Raw genomic sequence first — 21,514 nt, 5'->3', positions numbered from 1 at the left:
TGGGGGACCGGGAGGCTGGCAGTCCTCCCAGCCCCCAGCAAATCCTCACTCTCTCTGGGCTCTCTGGCCTTCTCTGCTTCTGCTTCGGGCTTCTTCTCTTTCGGCTTCTGCTGCTGCTTCGACTTCTGCTGCTGCTGGCGTCCCCGTGACGCCGCCCTTAAAAAGCACAGTCTTAGCTCAGCTGAATCCCATCTACCTCGGCCCACACCCTACTCCAGGTGCCCGCCATCAGGCATGCACTCAGGACTGCAAGGATCCATCATCTATCCTGATTGTGGGAGGGCAGAAAAGCCTGACATTTTTCCTTACCCTACACATGGTGACTTGAGATAAGCAGCCTGGGGGTCTTAGGGACCACCTTTTGCTCAGTTCCTGGGATGCACCTTAGTTCCCGGTAGGAATCTTGCTTCACGTTAGACCATTTACCACCGTGAGGCAGAATGGACCTGCAGGGGTCCCATGACTGTTGACCCTTTACTTGCTCCTTGGTATGCAGCTGTACTACTCCCTCTTGGTATGTAGCCACATCATATCTCACCATGTACAGCTGCCAATGCAAACCCACCCAGAACCTTGTAGAAACTGAAAGCGTATATAAGCCCCCGACTTCCTGCAAACTGGGCTCAGCCTTTGGATGCGAATCCTCTGAGTCAGCACCGGTGCTGCTGTAAACCTGCTTCTTGTTAGCCCCGGTGTCTAAGTTTCCCGCCTGCCGTGTAGCAGAGTGAGTAAAAGCTTGCACCTGCTCGTTTTACTGGAGTTCACAGTAAGTAAGTGCTGCAGGGGCAAGCCAGTTCCCATATCTCAACTCGTCCTGTTGAAAACCTACTTCAGAGTTTACCAGAATTGCAATATGGCTCAAAGAGAAAAGAAGGAAACTCTGCTAAGGCATAAGACCTTACAGTTCGGTTGTTTCCATTCCTGTGTAAGTTTTCCACTGACTGGATGTAGACACGCCGCCTCAGAGATGAGCGATGCTGTGTTGGTCCTTGGCCTGCTGTGTCCGGGTGCTTCCATTAGCACCTTGACCCTTCACTCGCTCCTTGGTATGCAGCCACGTCATCGCTCAGATGTCTTGTTTAGCAACAGATGTCTTGTTTCTAAATGTTGATCACTTGGGTTGTTTGAAATCTGGCTGTTTCTCAAATCCTCATTGGAAAAGCGCAGTCAAATGAGTAGGTGAATAAATAAGTCAAAGGAAGGTGGGGAACGGCAGGGTAATGAAGTGGTCATGTGCTTCTACTGAGCTGTCAGCCAGCTGGTCTGTGGACAACCTGCCTTTCTTCTCTACTTTTGTTTGAGTTTGCGGCTGCAAGGACCTGTACTCTCTTGCTAAAAGGAAGCTGTTAGACTGAAAACCTGGGGTTTTATTTTGTCCTCTTTTACTATGAAATGGTGCCAAATCTTCTAGGAAGATGATTACTGTATTGGTATTATTTCCTCTATAGAATTCCACCAAAGATTAGTCTGACCAAGGTGTTGGAGTGCAAAGGGAGTCATCCCATACCCCTCTGGGTTCTTCTAGGCCAGAAAATAATCAGACACATCAGAGGGATTAATAAGAGAAAAAGCCAACAAGTTTAATAACATGTAGCCCTCCTATATATGGGGGAGACCCCCAGCATGGCTGAGTGACTCCTGTAGGACCGTCCAACTTAAATAGCCTAGCGACACTGGCATAAGAGAGAGAAGATTCGGTCAGGAGTCTATCCAGAAAGGCACAGCAGACAAAGGCATGCAGATTTAAGTTCTGCCTTTTCCAGGAAAAGAGATAAGGTTAGTTCTTCCTGGGAGAGGGTCTTAGAGAAGCTAACATACAAATATGAAAAGCAACTTTCCCCCAGCCTTCAGAGCCCCTCCCAAGAAATAAACTTCTGGCCAAAAAGGCATTAATTTGGGGTAGCAGACTTCCGTTCCCCTACGGCGGTCACACCTTTCATCATCTTAATTAGAAATAGTGGCTTATTCTCATCTTTGACTTTGACATTCTCTTAAGAGATAAGCTGTTACGAACTTAAGTAGTAGAAGCATTTGCTCTTTATGCACATCTGTCACAAACACTCATTTTATGGAGTCAAAATATTTTGTGTTATCCCAGAAACCCAGTAAAAGCTCCTGCCATCTCTTAAAAATTAATGGGGAAATCATGCTGATTCTGTGGCTGTGGAAAAACTAAACCCAGGGGCTGTCAGGTGCTGTGATACCCAAAGTGGCACTACCAGGCTGCAGATTTGCAGCTCAGTGCCAGCCCAACGAACGATTATTGTTCGGGTACCCTTCTGTCTTCCAAGGAATTATCTGATGACTAAGTCACACAGACTTGAAGAATGAATTCTTTTGGTTTGATACATGTAATTTTTGAAACATTTTCCCCCTCTGGCATATTTTTGGATCCCTCTTTTGTATTCCGATTAAAAACAAAAATGTAGCTATTTATCCATCACAATAATCCAAATAATTTGCCGAAGCTTGAATGTCTTTCAGGACTACCATGACTAATTGGTGTCCTTGAACTTGAAGGAATTGCCAAACTATTGTCAAATGAATCTTTTTAAATTACTTTCACTTATACTTCATTGGGAACATGAGATTATGACAGCAAATTCAGTTTTACTGCTGTTGTTTCTCTGGCTGGCTGGGTTTGCCGTGTTTGTCAGGTGCCAGCGAACAGATCCATTACACATGATCCAACAGAACTACCTTCGTTTTTCTCCCCTGCTTTGTTTTACCAAAATCTTACTGGAATTTCAGATTCCTCAGCGTTCTTTATCGGCTGCATGCTAGCTGTTTCATTGTGTGTGTGTGTAGCACTGCCCTTCCATCTGGAGAGTAGGCTGGTAGCGTACTTAGTTTCTGAAGAGTCTTGGAGAGAAGGCTCTGCTTCTCAGGCCATGGGTGCCAGAGATAAACCACAGTGAGGAAGGCAAAAGACAGCGCCTCTCACTGACTCCAGCCCCAGTGTTTGGTTGTTGATTGACTGTGGGCTGGGAACTTCTGCATATCCGATTCCTCCAGAGCCTTTCTTTTCTCAGGTGGCTGCATTTTCCCCTAAGGTTACTGGGGTCACTGACAGAAAACATCACCCTTCTCAAAGCTGTTGACGGAAACCAGTGTTAAGGACTGAATGTGTCTGATGGAGGCAGTGAGAATAGGCCTCAGAGGAGACCTGGTTGCACTTTTATGAAATGAATAGAAAGTTTCTACTCCCCTCACCACCACCGGGCTAGTTTCCCAGCTTCCATTGCTTGAAGGAACCTTGTTCCTCTACACATGAATTAGCCCAAAGGGGCTTGGGGCCGCCCCTGGAGATGGTGCAGCATTTCTCACTTAGCACATCAGCTCCAGCCTGGAGAACCAGCCCCACTTCATTTTCTTGGAACTGTCCTCAGGGAGTGCCACACAGCCACAGTGTGACAGTGTCTTGTGCTTCATTGTCTCTTTCATGTAAGTAGGGCTTGGCTTTGACTGCCGCCCGTGTCTGTCAAAAGAAGAAGATGTGTCACTAAGAGCTTTTATACCTGTGTGTTAATGAGAGCTTCTAGGCTGTGGTCAGCTACTCCATGCTCAGCTCGCTACAGACATGTCATTGTCCCTCTCCCCCGTGGCGTGTAAGGGACAGGCAGGCCGGACCTTGTCATCTGTTGTTAAGGCTTGCAGTCCCGAGCAGGGAATCCCGGGGTAGAGAACAGTGTGACTTAGTCTTGATCTATGGCCAGGTCGGCCTCTCATAAATCTGATGTCTGTTAAATCTTCATAAAAGAAAACTGCTGCAGACCAATGAAATGAAACCCCCAGGTCATAAGGAAAAGATTGCAACAGATTTTAGTTGTATTTTAGTTTTTAAAACAAGATAGTGGTTAGAGTGTAACCAGCAGGAAAGCACCCGGAAGACAAAGCGACGTGGGACTTTGCACACTCCCGCATTGGCTTTCTCTTCTGGCAGGAAGCAGGTGGGCGGGGCCCGTGTCCTTCCCCATTATGGGCAGAGGCCTGAAGGGATTCCAGGTCTTCCCAGGTCTTGTCCCCGCACACTCGACAGTCTGTCATGGAGGAGTCACAGAGAGTTGCCTCCAGACCTGGGCGAGAGTATCTTAGTAGGCCGCCAGGGTCTGCGTGACTGGGTGACGATTCTGCCCAGGAGCAACTCAGTCTTAGCCACTGTGCACCCAGGTGGCTGTGTACCCAGATGCGCGGGGAACCCGGGCTGTGCACCCAGGTGGCTGTGTACCCAGATGCATGGGGTACACAGGCTGTGCACCCAGGTGGCTGTGTACCCAGATGTGCGGGGTACCCAGGCTGTGCACCCAGGTGCTTGAGTACCATGATGCGTGGGGTACACAGGCTGTGCACCCAGGTGGTTTGTACCCTGATGCGCGGGGTACCCAGGCTGTGCACCCAGGTGGCTGTATACCCTGATGCGCAGGGTACCCAGGCTGTGCACCCAGGTGGTTTGTACCCTGATGCGCGGGGTACCCAGGCTGTGCACCCAGGTGGCTGTATACCCTGATGCGCAGGGTACCCAGGCTGTGCACCCAGGTGGCTGTGAACCCAGATGCGCGGGGTACCCAGGCGGCTGCATTCAGATGCACGGGGCCAGCACATAGGCACAGTGCACACATGTGCGAGTTTATTCTCTCAAGAACCCAGAAAGTAATGTGAAGAGAATTAAATATTAGAAGAAAGCTTTCTATTTCCCTTTAAATCTGAGCGGAAGGTGCACCTATTTGGCTTCATTATAAAATTTAGTTGAAAACCTGGAATTGATACACAAAACCCAGTGTGTGTATCTCGGGTGCCTTCTTAAATATGAAGGATGCCTGAATGCTGATGTGGTAATGACTCTGCTCACCCTGGAATCCTGGTGTTTAGTGATCATCAGGTTCTCCCGAACATGGCAAGAGGAGAATAAAAGGATGTTTCATAGTAAGAAGAAAAAAAACCCTCTGGTTGCTAGACAGGCGCGTGACCTCTTAAATCAATATTGTGCTCTGGAGATTTGAGTTTCTGAAATACGCTGACAGACTTGACCTACTAGAGCAGATCCGGGAAGGATGCTTTCAAGATTATGCAGTAGCCAAGAGTAAAAAAGAAGAGAAGAAAACCCCCCTGGGATTTGGTGGTGGTTGAATCTGGAAGATTTTACCTTCCAGATGCTGGTGTATATGTTGGAGATGTTTTTATCTGCAGCCACGTGAATATTATTTGAAAACGGTGACATGTTGTTGAAGCCAGAATAAGCAGAGCAGTGACGTGTTTTGCACTGTTTGGGCCGCGTGTGCAAAGCTGAGGCAGCGCGTGTGGGAGGCCTGGCGTGAGTTGTTTACTAGCACCGGTTGCCCCTGAGCCGCTTTCTCTGAAGAGTGCTGATGTTAGCAACAGTTTACTTTGAGTACAGGTTTTATTTTCTAACTATACAAACCAAGAGGAAAGATGATGTTACCAGACATTCTTATTACCTGACGAGTTGTTGCCCTTCTTTATTCTAATTCATCAAAAGTGGTGCCATCTGGGTGAGCAAACCACAGCCACTTGACATCAAGCTCAAACAGAGAATTCATTTTTTTTTTTTTAGGAAAACAAGTTGCCAAAACTTTGCCTCCACGAGTTACAACTCCCTGCTTTTCCTTTCCCGCTGCCTTCGTTGTCCAGATACCCCAGTTTGGTGTCTAGCCCTAACCTTGAACAGTCGGCCTCAGCTCCATGCACGGTTTGAAACACAGTTTCTTAGAGCATTTTCTGAGTCACGCTAGTCCAAGCGAGATCATCTGAGCACAGGGAGAGTTGCCCTGAGGAAAGAAGCGTGCAAAGGACTGTGCCCCGGACTTCTGTCCTGGGGGGTCGCAGTCACCGCCCTGCCCAGCTCTCCGGGGGTCTTCAGCCCCGTGGTCGCCCACACTCCTGCTCACGCGCCTGGCCCGTCCCAGCGCTCCAGCCTTCCCCCCTCCCCAGCCACCCCCATGACCGGGTATAATTTCTGCAAACAGTGACTTAGTTTTCTCTTCACCGTCGCATTCCCGGCGCCCACCCAGAGCTGAGCACGGGAGCGGCTCCGTGGGGTGTAGCTGTACATCCGTAGCCCCTCGGCCTAGAATGGGGGCATATTCCCTCACGCCTTCGCCTCTTCCATTCGTTGCCCTCGGCCAGTCTCGTCTTTTCCATCGCCCTTCGCGACTCCCTTCCATGAAGACGGTGTCTGCGCCCCCCCCCCCCCCCCGGGAGCACCCGGCCCCCCGGGAGCACCCTTCCTGCCGGGCACCGGCCTAGGTGCTTCGCGTATAGTAGTTCATGCTGTTGCCCAGTCATCCGCGAGGCGCCTGCTGCTCGTCCTCACGCTCTGCACCTTACAGAGGAGGAAAACAAAGCAGATAGCGTGCAGGCGACTCACCCAGACCCCACATGCACGCTGAGACCCTTCCTCTCCCCCTCCCCGGCTGCCCTTCTCCTTCCATCAACACCTTCGACATCTCTTTTCTGGAGTGTTCTGCAGTCATTCTCACCAGCGTCCTTTCCTGTTTCTCTTGCACCCCCATTGTACCTAGAATTACAATCACCTACTTTGCTCCTTAACTCCCCCCCACCCCGCAAAGTTTATTGTTAAGTAACCTCTTGTGATCAAGGGCCCCCCTTTGGGACTTGGCTATCCTCTCTGTATCCCACAGGCTAGAGTTGAAACTATAGTGATGACACTCTCATTTGGGGTCCCCCCTCATTTTCATGCATTAAATTTGTAATACATAGAATTCCAAGATGTCATCAGGTAATAGTCACTTACCTTGCAAACCAACTCTTGGGTTCCAGGCTTAACAGAACTTACTGATCTTTTTGCCCAGCACTGGGCCTTGCTAGATGTCCCATAAGTATTTGTGAAATGACTATTAGACATAACTTTCAGTTGATTTTTATTTCAGTGTTAGGGCTTCAGAACTAAGAAAATATGCGCACCTCAAGTTCCGTAAGTAAAGAGTGGCTTCAAGAAAGGGGGAATCCAGAATGGCATAAATGCCCTTCAGCTGCCGGTGATCTTGATGTGTTGAGGGGAGTGGCTTGTTAGAAGAACTACAGAATGATAAGGCTTTTATTGTCATTGTGAAAGGGCAAGAGTTACTTTACTGTACTCCCTGAGACAGTAAAATACCGGGTGGCAGGAACTCACACCGAGGTGAGCAGCCTCTCTGTGAAATGTCCCAGAGCAGTTTTCCCAAGGTCCCCTACAGAGGTCGAGGATGCCAGGCAGCGCGTTGTGAGCAACAGGACTTACTCTGTGCTGACTAGGCGCGTGTGTTCTTGCTGCAGACAGCCTGTGCTCCTCTAGGTGAGGTGATCTGCTCTGCGCCGGAGAGCTGCCCTTTTGCCCCCGCCCTTCTGTGCGCAGAGAGCACTGCTCTCGGGGTGATCTGCCTGCACAAACAGCGAAGCCCTCTGAAGCCAAAGGCTGCTCGTGAGCACATAGTCGTGCAACCGGTTTATGTGTCAGGTTGAAAGTAATAAAGGGAAGCCATGTGTTCCCAGAATCTGACCTCACAGAGAACCAGCTGTCTTCAAATTTACCTTTCGGGTGATGTCAAAAGTTAATTCTTCTCGTTTCCCAGATGGGCGGCTCTAGTTAAAAGTAACATAGAACTTTGTTTCCCAAGTTGTGTAACTTGTACTTGCTCTAAGCCTGGCTCTTGACATGTATTTGATGTCCAGTGGCTCGGGCACAGATTTCCTAGTCTGACAGGTGAAAGGTAGGGAGGGGCCGGATGTGGGCATGGAGTGGCCAGCGCATGCCTTCACTCACTCCATGAGTGTCATCTGGGGGTCTGCTGTCCGATGGCCATCCTGATGACAAGAATCCGGGTGAGGGAGAGACAAGGAGAACATACAGTAATGAAGTGTGATGAGTGCCAGGAAGAGACAAACATGGTATGACAGTGAATGGGGGAGAGTTAGTCAGTGTTGTCCTTTCTGAGGGGATAACTAAAGCTTCAAGGCCGATGACATGACCCCCAAGAAAAAAAGCAAGGCAGAGAGCCTCCACGTTTACAAGGACTGACAAGCTCTGCCTATTTTTATTGAAGAACTGGATGCAAAAAGATTGAGGTTATAAATCAAATTCCTATGGCTCTTGCTATTACTAAGTGTCAGGTCCATTGCCCAGATCCCTAAAAACTTAAGTTCCCAGTGAGGAGACAACTTGAAACCTGATTAACTACTTCTTTGATATTATAGACACGGTTTATCACAATATTTTACTTTTCTTAATGTCAGTGTCTAATATCATAGTATTTGAACCTCGGGGCAAATAACCAGAAAGAAAAGGCCTGCAAAAGCCACCAATTAGGGTTTTTCCACCATCAGTAGAAGACTCGACTACCGCCAGGTGAAAGGCAGGAGGTTTCTTGACTTCCATATGGTTCCATGGCCAGTTAACACGGTGTCCCAGAAACGTAATTAGGATCCAGGGTCTGTCTGTCCCAGCTTCGGCCCTGGCTGTGTGGGTCCTTCCCTCCCAGTCATGCAGTAGTTGCAGCAGTTTTTGCATAAAATTTTTAACATGGTGGTAGTCCGTGGAAGAAGATTTTTTTCCTTTTTTTTAATTGACAAGGAATTTTTAACTGGCACGCCTCCCCCTCCCACTGCCACCTCCGTTCCCCAGCCTCGCTGGCCAGGGCTGCGTCACCAGCCTCTGGCTAAACCACAATCCCAGGATGGAGACAACTGAAATTGGACTTCGATCAGTCATGTTTTCAGGCACATGGAAGGTCGAACACCCAACAAAATCAGGGACTGTTCAGCAGCAGAAAAGGGATGGGCAGGCGGGAAGAGGCTGCCGGGAAGACGAGTGCACAAGCCTCAGGCGCCCTTTCTCTCTTCTCTTTTTAACTTATATATGTATGTTTCCCTCTAGTTAGTCTGTTAAACCTTCATATGTATCCGACTCATCTGGAGGGGATGTCCAAGCACAGGCTGCTGGACCATAGCCAGACTTACTGGTCCAATAGGTCTGGATGGAGAGGGGAAAAAAAATCTGTATTTATAGCAACTTCTCAGATGATGCTGACACTGCTATTTCAGGGACCACCCTTTGAGAACCAGGGAGCTGGTGGTAGACTGCACAGCACTTGCCTCTTTATAAATGCAAGCACAGTATCTGTATTCTGTGACTTGCTTTTTTTTTTTTTTTTTTAATTGGCATTACATTGTAGAAATTTAACGTTGGTGACCAGGGTTGCTTTAGGGTCATTCATTCTTGCCATTTTCTAGTATTCTATTCTTATTAATCTCCTTAAAGGAAAAGGAAGAGATTAGGAAACAAATGACTTAAGGTCCCCACCAAAAGTGATTTCACAACCACTTAAGCATCCAGCTCCAGTGACCCCTGATTCCCATGGCTATTGCTGCCCTTGGAAGGAAAGCTTCTGAAATGTTCATTTGTCTTAAAAGCTCTAGGCCATCCAAGAGTAAACCTCCTGGAGGCTTAGGCAACACCAGGCATAGCAGGGCCTGCAAGACCTGCCACGTTGCTGTAATATAAAATAGTCCTTAAATTAGGTAACACTGGCCTACCCATCAAATGAGGTAGGAAGGGCATTTGAAGAGTGCGTAACAAACATTATTTCACTTAAAATGGGCTAGGCACTGTTGAATAAATTCATTACAAAGAATCAGAAGGACCGAATACCAGCATGAAAGAAATATGTTCTCTTTCAAATCTTCTCAAAAGTCCTATGTGGTATATATTTTCATACCTGGCTATAAGAAAAGCTAAGAAACTTGCCCAAAAATCACAAATCTAGTAGAAGGCAGAGCCCTAGGTCTGATACCAAATCACACCATGTTTTCACTGTACACTTTTGCCCACCAAGGACAGAAACACAGGCCTTCACTATCCTCGCATTTATCTCACCACTGAGGCACATCTCCAAAGGTATTTAGTAAACTGCTTCTGAAATCTGGTTGGGATCAGGATTACCTGAACACTGAAACCAGCTTCCACTGGTTCTTCCCAGAGGTGGCTGGAAAGATGCAGCATAGCGTGGGAGGGACACACTGGCCCGTTGTACTCCCTCTTGGACTTGAATGTCTGATTTGCTTTTATGTCCTTGGACTTGAATGTCTGATTTGCTTTTATGTCCAACAACTGACTATTCCACTTTGTGCTTTTGTGCTGCAGGGGATTTCCAAAGAAGACCAATAGAACTGCCAGGATAGCCTCTGATGAGGAGATTCAAGGCACAAAAGATGCTGTCATTCAAGACCTGGAAAGAAAACTCCGCTTCAAGGAGGATCTCCTGAACAATGGCCAGCCGGTACTGACAGACAGACGTGGGGCCCGAACTTGGAGCATTAGCCACCCGCATCACACATTTCCCTCGCTCCACTGAGACAGGGGTCCTTAAGATTTGCCCACAAAATTGATTTTATTACCCCTGAATCTCCACATCTGGCTTCAATCTAGAAAAAAGGGAGAAAATGAAATGGTTTCTACTCCGTGTTCACTGCTTCGTGTATTCACAAAGTTGTTCTTGGAATAAAGACAACTAGTTGGATAAAGGAAGGAGAAAAGGCTGATCTTAAGGTTGGGAGTAGAACAAATGAGTAATTGTGTGTTATAAAGAAAAAGGACCTTGGGGTTCCCATCCCCACTGGGTGGGAGATGGGGGCGAGAAAAGTGTGTTCTAGGATGATTTGTACCTGCCCGAGAGCCGACTTAGAGTTCAGTGCCAGAAAGAGAGGTTCTATGGCAGGTACTGCTTCTGCAGAAAAGTTTCTTTACAAAGGAAACTATTGCTGGCGTGGCCCTACTCTGTGAGACACTTACTAGATGTTGACTGAGTGATCTCATCGAGTAATATCTATTCCACAGTCTTGTTCTAGTTTGTCAGGAAAGACTCAAAAAAAAAAAATCTGCAGAATTATAGAGTAAATATATATATGTATTTTCTGATCAGACTCAGAGTATTTTAAGGAAATGGGAAAAGTAAATCCAGCAAATAAGATTTCCCAGGCAAAGGAAAGGACCTTTTGTGCCTCTGTATGAATTACTATTAGAAAAATTTGCTTTGCTCTTAAAGTACACAAGGAAAAGTATCTCTTTGTATAAAATGTTGCTCTTAGACACCTTTTTCAGAGTAGAAAGTTCTCTATTAATTATGTTTTCAAGGAGTTTTAATTACCAAGTATTACTAAATAAAAATGCAAGAACAGACCATGTTTGATTGGAAAGGTGAGGAACAGAGTACTGATGCTGATTTTAATTATTAGGGCATTCTAACCTGAGTTTAGAAAGATTAAAATTCTAATAAGCTCCTGTAGTAGTTATTCATTTCACTAAGGATAGATTTTTCACATAGGGAAAATATTTTCTCCCTAAAATAAGTGATTGCATGTGTAAATATACATGCTCTGGAAGTTTTCCCTGGATCTGTCAGCCAAAGCCTTTGAAATATTAAAACAAATATTTATGGGAACTTTTTCAAGCCAGGTAAAGGCATCACTCCAGTTTTTTGGTTTTTTTTTTTTTTTTTTTTTTCCTTTTTGGTTGGTTGTTTAAATATTCCTATGGACTAAGATACTCTTGGTTAAAAAAAAAGACTTCTATAAATTATTGTACTATATTATGTATATGCATTTTACAAATACATACAATATATTTATCTGTTTAGAAGTCAGTGACATACACAATAAATTCCATGGATTCTGACATCAGAAAGTTTAGAAAGATAAGGTTTTCTTTTTAGAAAAAGGGACCCTCAACTTTTTCCTAATGTTAGATATTTTTCTATTGCTTGATTTTGACTTCTGAGACAGGGCTGGTATATCCACATGGCACAGTGGGTTAGAAACAAAACTATGACTAAAATTTGACTCCTGAAGGTAGCAGGTGCATTCTGGTGAGGGACAGATGTCAAATCGGCAGTTCTGTTTATAAGGAACAAAAAGGAAATTACTCTAGACCTCCCTTTGATGTTAATACAGTTCTCCGTAAAAATATGAGGAAAGCTTTTAAGAGAGCAGGTATTTAAAAGTCTCTTTGAAATTGAATTCACTGATTTTTTTAACAGACACTGAAAATTAAATAATAACACAATAGACTGAGACATTCCAGGCCCCAAACACCTACCTGTACCTCTTTCTGGCCTCTGCCCCTTCTTTATTAATGAAATAATTTGAACTTTGGGACTGTCTGGCATTGGGCACTTGGCTTGTTTCATTTCCACATTTCAGCTGAGACAGAGCCAGAAGTTACTGGAAATGATAATTTTACCAACATACTTTCCTGATTGTGGAGTTTCCAACCAACAGAATTTGCATCTATATTCAGAATTTTGGAAATTTATTTTAAATGATTTGTACTTCTCCTAGATTCTGCCTTACTTTTTCTCTATTTTGAATCAAACGTTTGTTTTTAAAACACCCCTGGTGGAACAAATGGTCTCTGAAAGTTTCTCTAGACCTATAACTATATGGCATTTTTAAGAACCAATACTAAGAACCCAAGTCACTCCAACAGAACAAAGAAATTTACTGGCATTTCTTTTTTATAAAAATGACTTGGCAGGGCCTCCCTGGTGGCTCAAGGGTTAAGACACAACCTATGAAGCTATTCACAGCCACTGCAGCATGGGTTTGATCCCCGGCCAGGGAGGTGACCCACATGGTGCAGACCTCTCCTGTCTCGCCCACTGCTCCCCTCAGCAGTGTATTTCAGTGGCTCTGCCTGTTCTGCTCCCCACTCTGTCTCTGGTGAATTCTCTCACCCCCCACACCTCTGGCCTATACCCCAGTTCTTGTATGCATAAATAAATCTTTAAAAAAAATGAATTGGCAAAAATGGCCTCTGAGTAGAATCATAAATTATGGATGTTGGCTTTAGCCAACCTTTGGAGTCCTTGTGCCACTTTAGCCATGTGCACTCCTCTGCTGCTTACTGGATTTGCCTACAGTCACCGATGTTACAGAGCAGCTCGGATATGCTCTTAGAGATGAGTATCCTAAAGCAGAGAAGCCATCACTGCCAGCGTGTCACTTCCCTATCAGGAGTCTCAGAACTGACTAGCCTGTCTGGAAGCCTGTGGATGGCTATGAAAATAACATTTCCTTTAAAAATATATTTTGCTATTTAAGTATCTTTTTCTCTGTATTTGCTGCTAATGGCGAGTATATGACATGTATTTCTATGTGGCTTCTTCCTTGCTGCTTATTTAATTTATGCTGCATCAGTTGGTGGCTGCCAAGATTAATTACCCCCATCTTCCAACTCTGGAGTAGGTCACTGGGACCCAAAGGGGAGATGAAAGACTAGACAGCTGAAGCAAAAAACAGACTCCTTTTACATACAGGTATCGGAAGGGGGAGCCAGGATAGTTACAGAAACCATGAAAGCTAGCTTGTGTTGGGCTTTTTAAAAAATCCCTTTCCATGAGGCTCAAATAATTGTGACTTTTCTAATTTTGTGTTTTCTGTGATTTACTTTGATTAGAGGTTAACATATGAAGAAAGAATGGCTCGCCGATTACTAGGTGCTGACAGTGCAACTGTTTTTAATATTCAGGAGCCAGAAGAGGAAGTAGCTCATCAGGTACTATGTTTCTCTGGATCTCTTAGAAAAATAGCAATTACTTGTTTCCTCTCCCTGTACTCATTGTGGACACTATTCTTGGGATCATTTCTGTGGAAAGTAGAGGGCAGACAAAGAAAAGTGCTAACAGCATCAATAAGCCCCATGCGTAATATTTATTGAGCACATACTGTGCCAGATGTTGTGTTAGGTGATTGGAAGGATTGTTTCTGTCAGTGATACCTGTTCTTTTTATCTTCTCTAGTGATCATGTTTTCTCCTGTCAAGTATCTTGCTGTTTTTCCTATCCTGTGCTTTACTGCAGAGTAGTTTTGTACATATTTTTATTGAAATTGCTTCAAAGAGTGACTATTTCCCATTAAATTTTTAATGTCTAGTCAAAATATCTATGCATAGAAAAAACTGTATTTTCCTCCACATATTTAGTTATAAATCACCTATCAGCAGAAAACCTAAAATGTTGTTTTTGTTCCCCTTCTATACTACTTTGTGGCTTTGATGTACAGTGTTTTATAATCTCCACTGCTTCTGTTTGGAGATTCAGATGCAACCTCAGGATAGAAGAAACTTTTCTAAAGCCAGTTTAAAGGATCAAGTAAACTCTTTTTCATTGTTTATTGAGAAATGGATCTGCCTTCAAAATCTGAAAGTTTTTCTGTGTTAAAATAATGCTACCACAAAAATTTCACTTTAAGAAAACTAAAAATCTTGCTAGATTCTTACTATTCTATATTAGTCTTCACTTCTTTTTTTCTACCATTACAGGAAATTGGGTCTTCCCATGCTACTGTAGGGAGTCCTCAGGATGGTCAAAAGGTTAAGCTTTTCGCCTTTCTTCTCTTTCCAGTCTTTCACTATATCTCTATCTATATTCTTTTGGGTTTTTTACTTGTAGCTCTATCTTTACTGCCATATAGTAAATACTGTGACCAGTGTCTGCGTTCATTTAAGATCAAGTGAATAAAATTACACCAGTGTGGCTTTTCTTATAATTTATTTTTCACTTGTTACACCTTTCAGGGGCAAATGTGCTAATTCTTACACTGGTTAATTTGATAGTACACAAAAGCACTTGGGTACTTTTTGCAGTTTTTTTCATACATAGCATTTCTTTCCTCAAACCAATAAACTGGTTTTTTTTCCAATGTTGAATGAGTTCTTTAAGAACTAATTAAAACATTATTTTATTTAATATAATACTTTATAATGTGTTGCCTTGCCTTCATTGTATTTTGTAAGCAAGAGAAAAAATATAGGACCCACCATCATCACCATAGGATGGTGGCAGTTTCTTTGCTTTTTTTTTTTTTTTTTTTAATAGCCAAAATTATTGTCAATCCTATTTTTCTTTTGAAGAGGGTGGAGAATAGTTCCTAATAGCTGCAGATCTAAGGAGGACTTCAGAGGCTATTTGCTGAGGATTGTTATGATTAAAAAAAAATACATAGTGCCATTTTTTCCCATTGTCTGTTTAATGGATGCTCTGCAATATTACAACTGCTTGCCACATGCACTTTCACCCTTCTGGAGAGATGCGCCACCTGCATCAGCTTTTACCCAAAGAAATCAGTGTCCTGTCCTGCAACAGTTAGGAATGTATAGTCTTTGTGTTTCTCTTTCTCTTTCTTCCCCCCAACTCTGGCCCAAGAGGAAAGAGAAAGAAATTCATCTCTAAAGTTTCCTTCTTATTTGGATGATAAAACTTGCAGACAATTTGAAATATCACATGTACTTATTTCCAGATGTTTTTTGTTTTCCATGGAATTGAACTGGGTTCAGTTTTCAAGTGCTATGATTAATGTCTTTTGAGTGTCATCTTAGAAAGGGGGGTTTAGACTCATGGGACATACTGCACAAGGGACATGGTAGCTAACATGACCTCTTTGTTTGACTAGGAATACAAAGTCTCCAGTTGTGAACAGAGACTCATCAGTGAAATCGAGTATAGACTAGAGAGGTCTCCTGTGGATGAGTCAGGTGATGAAGTTCAATATGGAGACGTGCCAGTGGAAAATGGCATGGCACCTGTCTTTGAGATGAAGCTGAAACATTACAAGATCTTTGAGGGAATGCCTGTAACCTTCATGTGCAGAGTGACTGGGAATCCAAGGCCAAAGGTGAGCTGAAAACAATGGCTTTTTAAGAGTCATACTCTCTGAAGAAGAGTTTTAGCTTCCAAAATATAGCATTCTGTGTCTGGGAGGAGGAAGAAATACAAACTTTCTCAATACCCATCATGTAAAATGTTTGAAACACTCTTAAGTTCAGGGCCATCTTCAGGAGGCATTAGAAAACAAAGCAAGGTAGAAGAGCAGCAGAGTTTGGGTTTGAAGAGTAGAGTAGAATAATAATAACGAAATAATTAACAAGGAATGCTTCCTACACCTACATCATTTACTCCTGATATTGCCATTGTTGCTCCCAAATTATAAATGACTAAAATGAGCTCGGTGAGGTCAATGAATTTTCTGAAGGTCAGAAAGCTGGTAGGTGGCCAGGCTTGACCATGTACCCTATGTTCTGTACCACACAGAGAAGGAATGCCTACCACTGATAATAAGCCTTCAGATCTTTAATCTATAAAGCCAAGACTTCCTATATTTACAAGGGGTGGGGGGAGAGGAATACTTTTAAAAGAGGATAATCAAAGAAATTTCTCATATGCAGGAGCCCTAGGCTGACCTGGCTGGCAGCCCTTTCCCTGCAGACATGTGGAAATGCTAGATAAAGTGTTGCCCTGTTTTTAAAGGGAGACTAGAATGACTGCTCCCTAGCCCAGCAAAATAATAAACAGGATTGCACTTTCCCTAGAATAGAGAGGGCAAAATGAAAAAGGCACACCCCCACGAGGAACTGGAACTCCAGATTTACATTATCATGCAATAGGAAGTTAAGAGCTGAAAAATTAATGCGAAATTTCATGCAGGATGATTAAATGCTTAGTGTTCTGGCAGAAAGCAAAACACGGCCCTGTGGGACATCTTCACACTGTGGGGTGTATCAGACTTCTCAGGGTAGAGTGAGGAAATGTGAGGTCACAGTAAAAACTTACAAACCATATGAGGAAATAAACAACGAGGGGAGTCAATAGCACAAAAAGACAGGAAAATAGAAGCCCAAGTATTGCACAGTATTTTCAAGGAGACGTGTTTGAAATGATTGGAACCGTTGTAAAGGGAATAGAAACTTAAAGAACAGGACAGCACCAGGCAACACAAGTTTGTAAAATCAGCACATAGAAATAAAAAAAGCAGTCACTGAAATTACAAGCTTAGCAGTGGTGTGAAAGAGCAGAAATGAGAAGCAGGAGCTGGAGGGGTAAGTGCTATGACGACACAGCAGACGTGCACTTGGCCATGCCGTTGCTGCACGCGTTGTTTTGTTCTCACCGTAAGGTAAATTTTACCATCACCTTCTTTCCCTAAAACCAAATTTCAACCCATAGCCAGAAGGACAGGGCAAAGAAATGAGCCTTAAATTCTCAAACCCAAATCCACTAATGAGACTTTAAATTGTTAGAGACAACTTCCTTGTCCTATTCTTGGCATCACTCGGTAACTGTTGTGTATTCCCAAAGATGACATCCAATGTATTACAAATAACTTTGCAGCTTATGAATGACACTCAAGAAATTATATATTGAACTCCAAAATAGCCACAGGGATACCCAGATGTTTAAACATGAGTCAAGATTTGCGAAACGATTCCTGTTCCTAAAGAACACTGTTCACTTCAAAGATGGCCTGTTGTCTTTAACATAACTCTGCTTTTTCTAGGGCAAATTTAATTGTTTCACAGCTCAAGAGGCTCAGTTTATTTTTAGATATTTTTATTATGAGGTTTTATTCTTTCATCCTTCCTCCTTTCCTCACTGCCATACTTTTTCTTCTCTCCCTGGTCTACTGAAGAATAATTTCTTCTGTTACATAAATTATGTTAGGATGATTACAGCTTGGAATATTCACTGTGTTTTAAAAAATACATCCTATTTCTAGTTCAGTTTTTCTTTTTCAAATTATGTTTATTGAGGTAGTTGGTTTACGTCATTGTATCTTTGGGGATTGTAAGTTTAAGCTTTTAAGCTTCTACAATTGAATTTCCACACCATGCCCACCACCAATGCCCCAGTAATCGCCACTCTGTTCTACTTGTCTAATATATTTCAGCGGAATAATAATAGGGGTTTTTTTTTGGTTTTTTTAAAGATTTATCTATTTATTTATTTATTTGTTTGTTTGTTTGTTTATTTATTTATTTACACAAGCACTGGGTACAGTCAGAAGCGCGGGAGGGTGAGAGAATTCACCAGAGCCAGAGAGGGGACCAGAGCAGGCCGAAGGACCGAAGCACACTGTTGAGGGGAGCAGCGGGCGGCAGAAGTCTGCGTGCCATGTGGGACCCTCCTCCGGTGGGCAGGGAGCAGCCAGGGATCAAACCAGGGCTGCAAAGTCTGCGGGCAGCTTCGTGCTCAACCGCTGCGCCACCGGGAAGGCCCCGGAATAATGACAGTTTGGAGTTTGTTTTTATTCTCTAAGACAACCTTTTAAGCTTCACTGTACAAGTAGTATGTGTGAAGTATCAGTACATTTGAAAGTTGAAAAAAGCAAAAGGAAAAATGCCTGTAATGTTACCTCAGAAAAAGTCACTATCAACTTTTGATATAGAGCCCTTCATATAAATAGTCCTTTATATAAATAGCATATGAATGTAAATGTCTACTCATACATATATTTTTAAAATTAAAATAGAATTAAACTTGTTGCCTACTTTTTCACTCAAAAAACAATTTCCCATTCCCATAATTAACATGAAATCTCTGACCAGCTGTGCAGATCACACCGGTGTTATTTATCAGGCCCCAGATAGAGTAGGACTGCACCCACTCTTAATCTTTAATGTGTTTCCGTTCACAGATCTATTGGTTTAAGGATGGGAAACAGATCTCTCCAAAGAATGATCACTACATCATTCAAAAAGATCTTGATGGGACCTGCTCTCTCCATGCCTCGGCCTCCACCCTAGATGATGATGGGAATTACACAATTATGGCTGCAAACCCTCAGGTAAGGAAGGATAGAGATCTGGGCTCAGATCTAGAGTTTAGTGCTTATAGGCAATTATTTAGACAGAGGAACCATTTCATTAAAAGGTAGGTCATACCCCTTTGACATGAAACTCTTTCCAAATTCTACAACCACCTGGTTTCAGAGGAGAGAGAAATTCTTTGTTTCGTGAGTATATATTAATTCCATCAGATATTTTGTGCAAGAATACTTTCTGGTGCAGAGGTGCACTTTCTTCACAAATAGTATTGAGGGCTTCGTGTATAAATTTTAAGGGGTGATCAGGCTGCAGTGGTGGATAAGGACTAATCCTGGATAGAAAATAAGCCAGCAAACAAATACATAAATAATTTCAGATAGGATTAAGCTTTTTGAAGGCAAAAAAGGAGGAAAGGATAGTGAGTGGCATACTCATGCTGTAGTAGAAAAAGTCAAAAGAGGACTTCATAATCTTGTATAATTTACATACTATGCTGGGTATGAAGGACACAAAACTTAAGAAGTGATTTTTTTTTTTAACCCTAAGAACTCAGTGTGTGACAGGTGAATGTTACCAAGTCTGGAAAAGGCAAGTAAATAACATTCTTTTAAAAAGCTAAAATTAACAATTTTATTATATAACTAAATGATGATTGTCCAGAAGTCATCTTTTATATCTTATATCAAATTCCTTATTTCATTATTTCTTTTGAAGGCAACATTAAGTATTAGAAGATAAACAATTCTAGCAAGGTTTATAAACTTCTAAAAGTTTGTACAATGTTTATCCTATCTTAATGTTACACTCATAGCTATATTTCTGCAGTAATATTAAATTAGAACAGTCAAATTATCCACAAGTGAGCGCACAGCAACCTCTTCACTGTCAACATACGTTTCCATTTTAATGCACCATCTTGAGGTTCTGATTTTTCTGGTCAGTGAATACATACATAGCAATCACCCTGAAAAATAGCAAAATCACAACCTTTTCTAAAAAGTTACATGTTAATACTATTTGTATTTGTGTTTGATGTGTTTAAGAGAACAAATATGGTTGCTTTTTTCCCCTTACTGTGTTTTTAGTTTACCACCTATTAATAAGGTGGAAAATTATTACAAAATCCAAAGCTTTTCTTCATGTTGGGCCTTTTAGTCCTCTTTACACTAAGGCTGGGATATAGTACAGAGATAGATATAACTATGTTCCTTAACCACTTGCTTGTACTGGGATCCTGCTATTAATTTCAGGGCATTTTTCCTAGCAAATGTTTTAAACTGTTATTGGAGTAAGCAATTTTGTAGAACAACAAAGAACAGAATAGCGCAATCTTGCTGACACTAAAAAGCCTCTGTGGTGTAGGTCAGGGGTTAAGAACTGTGGCATCAGTAAGAATTGAGTTGGAGTTCTAGCTCTGCGGCTAGATCTATGGGACTTTTTACAAGTTACTTAACCTCCCTGTGCCTGTTTCTTCTGTGAAATGAAAATAATGTGGATTTAAATAATGCCTATAAAGCTTTCAGTTTACCTGGCACACAGTAAATATGCTCTCAATAAATGCTAGTTATTGTCATTATTTTTTCTTAAGGTTTATATATTTATGCATACAAGAGCTGGGTTACAGGCCAGAGGTGTGGGGGTGAGAGGATTTACCAGAGACAGAGCGGGGAACAGAACAGGCAGACTGACTGAAATACACTGCTAAGGGGAGCAACGGGGAGACAGGAGAGGTCTGCTGTGCCTTGTGGGTAGCTCCCTGGCCGGGGATTGAACTTGTGCTGCAGAGGCTGCGGACAGCTTCATAGGTTGTGTCTTAACCCATTGTACCACCAACACCCTGTCTTAGAACATAGCCCAAGAGCTGGCAGAAGCCTGTGGATCAGAATATGAAAGGATCAGTCTGCTTTTAGGTATGCTGCTCCCACAATACTGTAGGAGAGTAAGCAAGTCAGTTTGGGATGGAATTTGTGCCCAGCATGTTGCTTGTGGGTGGTCTTCCGACTTCCTGGCTTTTCCTTTTTCCCATTCTCATGGGAAGAGTGTGGCTGTGCCACAGCTGTGGGCTTGAGTGGGGGAATTGTGAGGAAGGCACGCTCCACACATCCAGCTTGGGGAGCTGCCCCCAGCACATGCAGAGTGGCCGCTGCCTTCATGCCAGCACCAGTGAATTCTCACGCTTTATCAAATCTTGGTTAAGCCCCTCTGGTTCTTTGCCTTTGAAAGGAAACATCAGGTAGCTGAAAGCCTAGCCCTTCTAACAGAATATCCCATCCCCTGTGATGCAGCCGACAGTAACATGACAGCTGACATCTCAGTGGGAAGGAGAGATTCAAAGAACCTCAGGAGACAGGAACCTAAGCAGTTCTTATCACCTACAATTCCACCTGTCTCTCAGGGTTAGCTCCACCAAATATTTTAATTAAAGAGTGTAGGGTCTCCCTGGTAGCACAGGGGGTTAAGATGCAACCTATGAAGCTGTCCGCAGTCACTGCAGCACAAGTTCAATCCCCGGCCAGGGAGCTACCCACATGGCGCAGCAGACCTCTCCTGACTCGCCCGCAGCTCCCCTCAGCAGTGTATTTCAGTCCATCTGCCTGTTCTGCTCCCCACTCTGTCTGTGGTGAATCCTCTCACCACCACCCCACCCGTACACACACACCTCTGGCCTGTACCCCAGCTCTTGTATGCATAAAAATCTTTTTTTAAAAAAGTGTAGAACTGAAGTCTCCTTTTCTATCTAAATGACCAAGGCAGGCTTGGGAAGGAAAGTTCAGAAGAGAAACAGGAAACCCTAAAAATGGGTATTTGGGCCTCAAACTTGAAATAGTTGTGAGACAATTTTGATATTTTCAGCACTTGTAGTAGTTGCTGCTCCAAGTTTCTGAGTATATTGCCTGGTTGATTTTA

General features: G+C 43.3%; 1 protein-coding gene across 2 annotated transcripts in view; it reads left to right on the top strand.

The window, feature by feature from the left end:
• Positions 1–21,514, top strand: part of PALLD (palladin, cytoskeletal associated protein) — a gene marked incomplete at both ends in the record, with an annotated part of 341,943 nt that overhangs the window by 304,105 nt on the left and 16,324 nt on the right. Inside the window, 5 exons of one of the 2 annotated variants that reach the window (XM_084232236.1) lie at positions 10,157–10,292; positions 13,466–13,564; positions 14,330–14,380; positions 15,460–15,681; positions 18,478–18,627. In XM_084232236.1, coding sequence (XP_084088362.1) covers positions 10,157–10,292; positions 13,466–13,564; positions 14,330–14,380; positions 15,460–15,681; positions 18,478–18,627 — 658 coding nt within the window. The remainder of the gene's footprint in view (positions 1–10,156; positions 10,293–13,465; positions 13,565–14,329; positions 14,381–15,459; positions 15,682–18,477; positions 18,628–21,514) is intronic. The other variant, XM_084232237.1, reaches the window with a different exon arrangement.

Source organism: Talpa europaea (genome assembly GCF_964194135.1).
Source record: "Talpa europaea genome assembly, chromosome: 4".
In the NCBI taxonomy this organism is placed as follows: Eukaryota; Metazoa; Chordata; class Mammalia; order Eulipotyphla; family Talpidae; genus Talpa; species Talpa europaea.
This window is presented reverse-complemented; position numbering and strand designations above follow the sequence as displayed.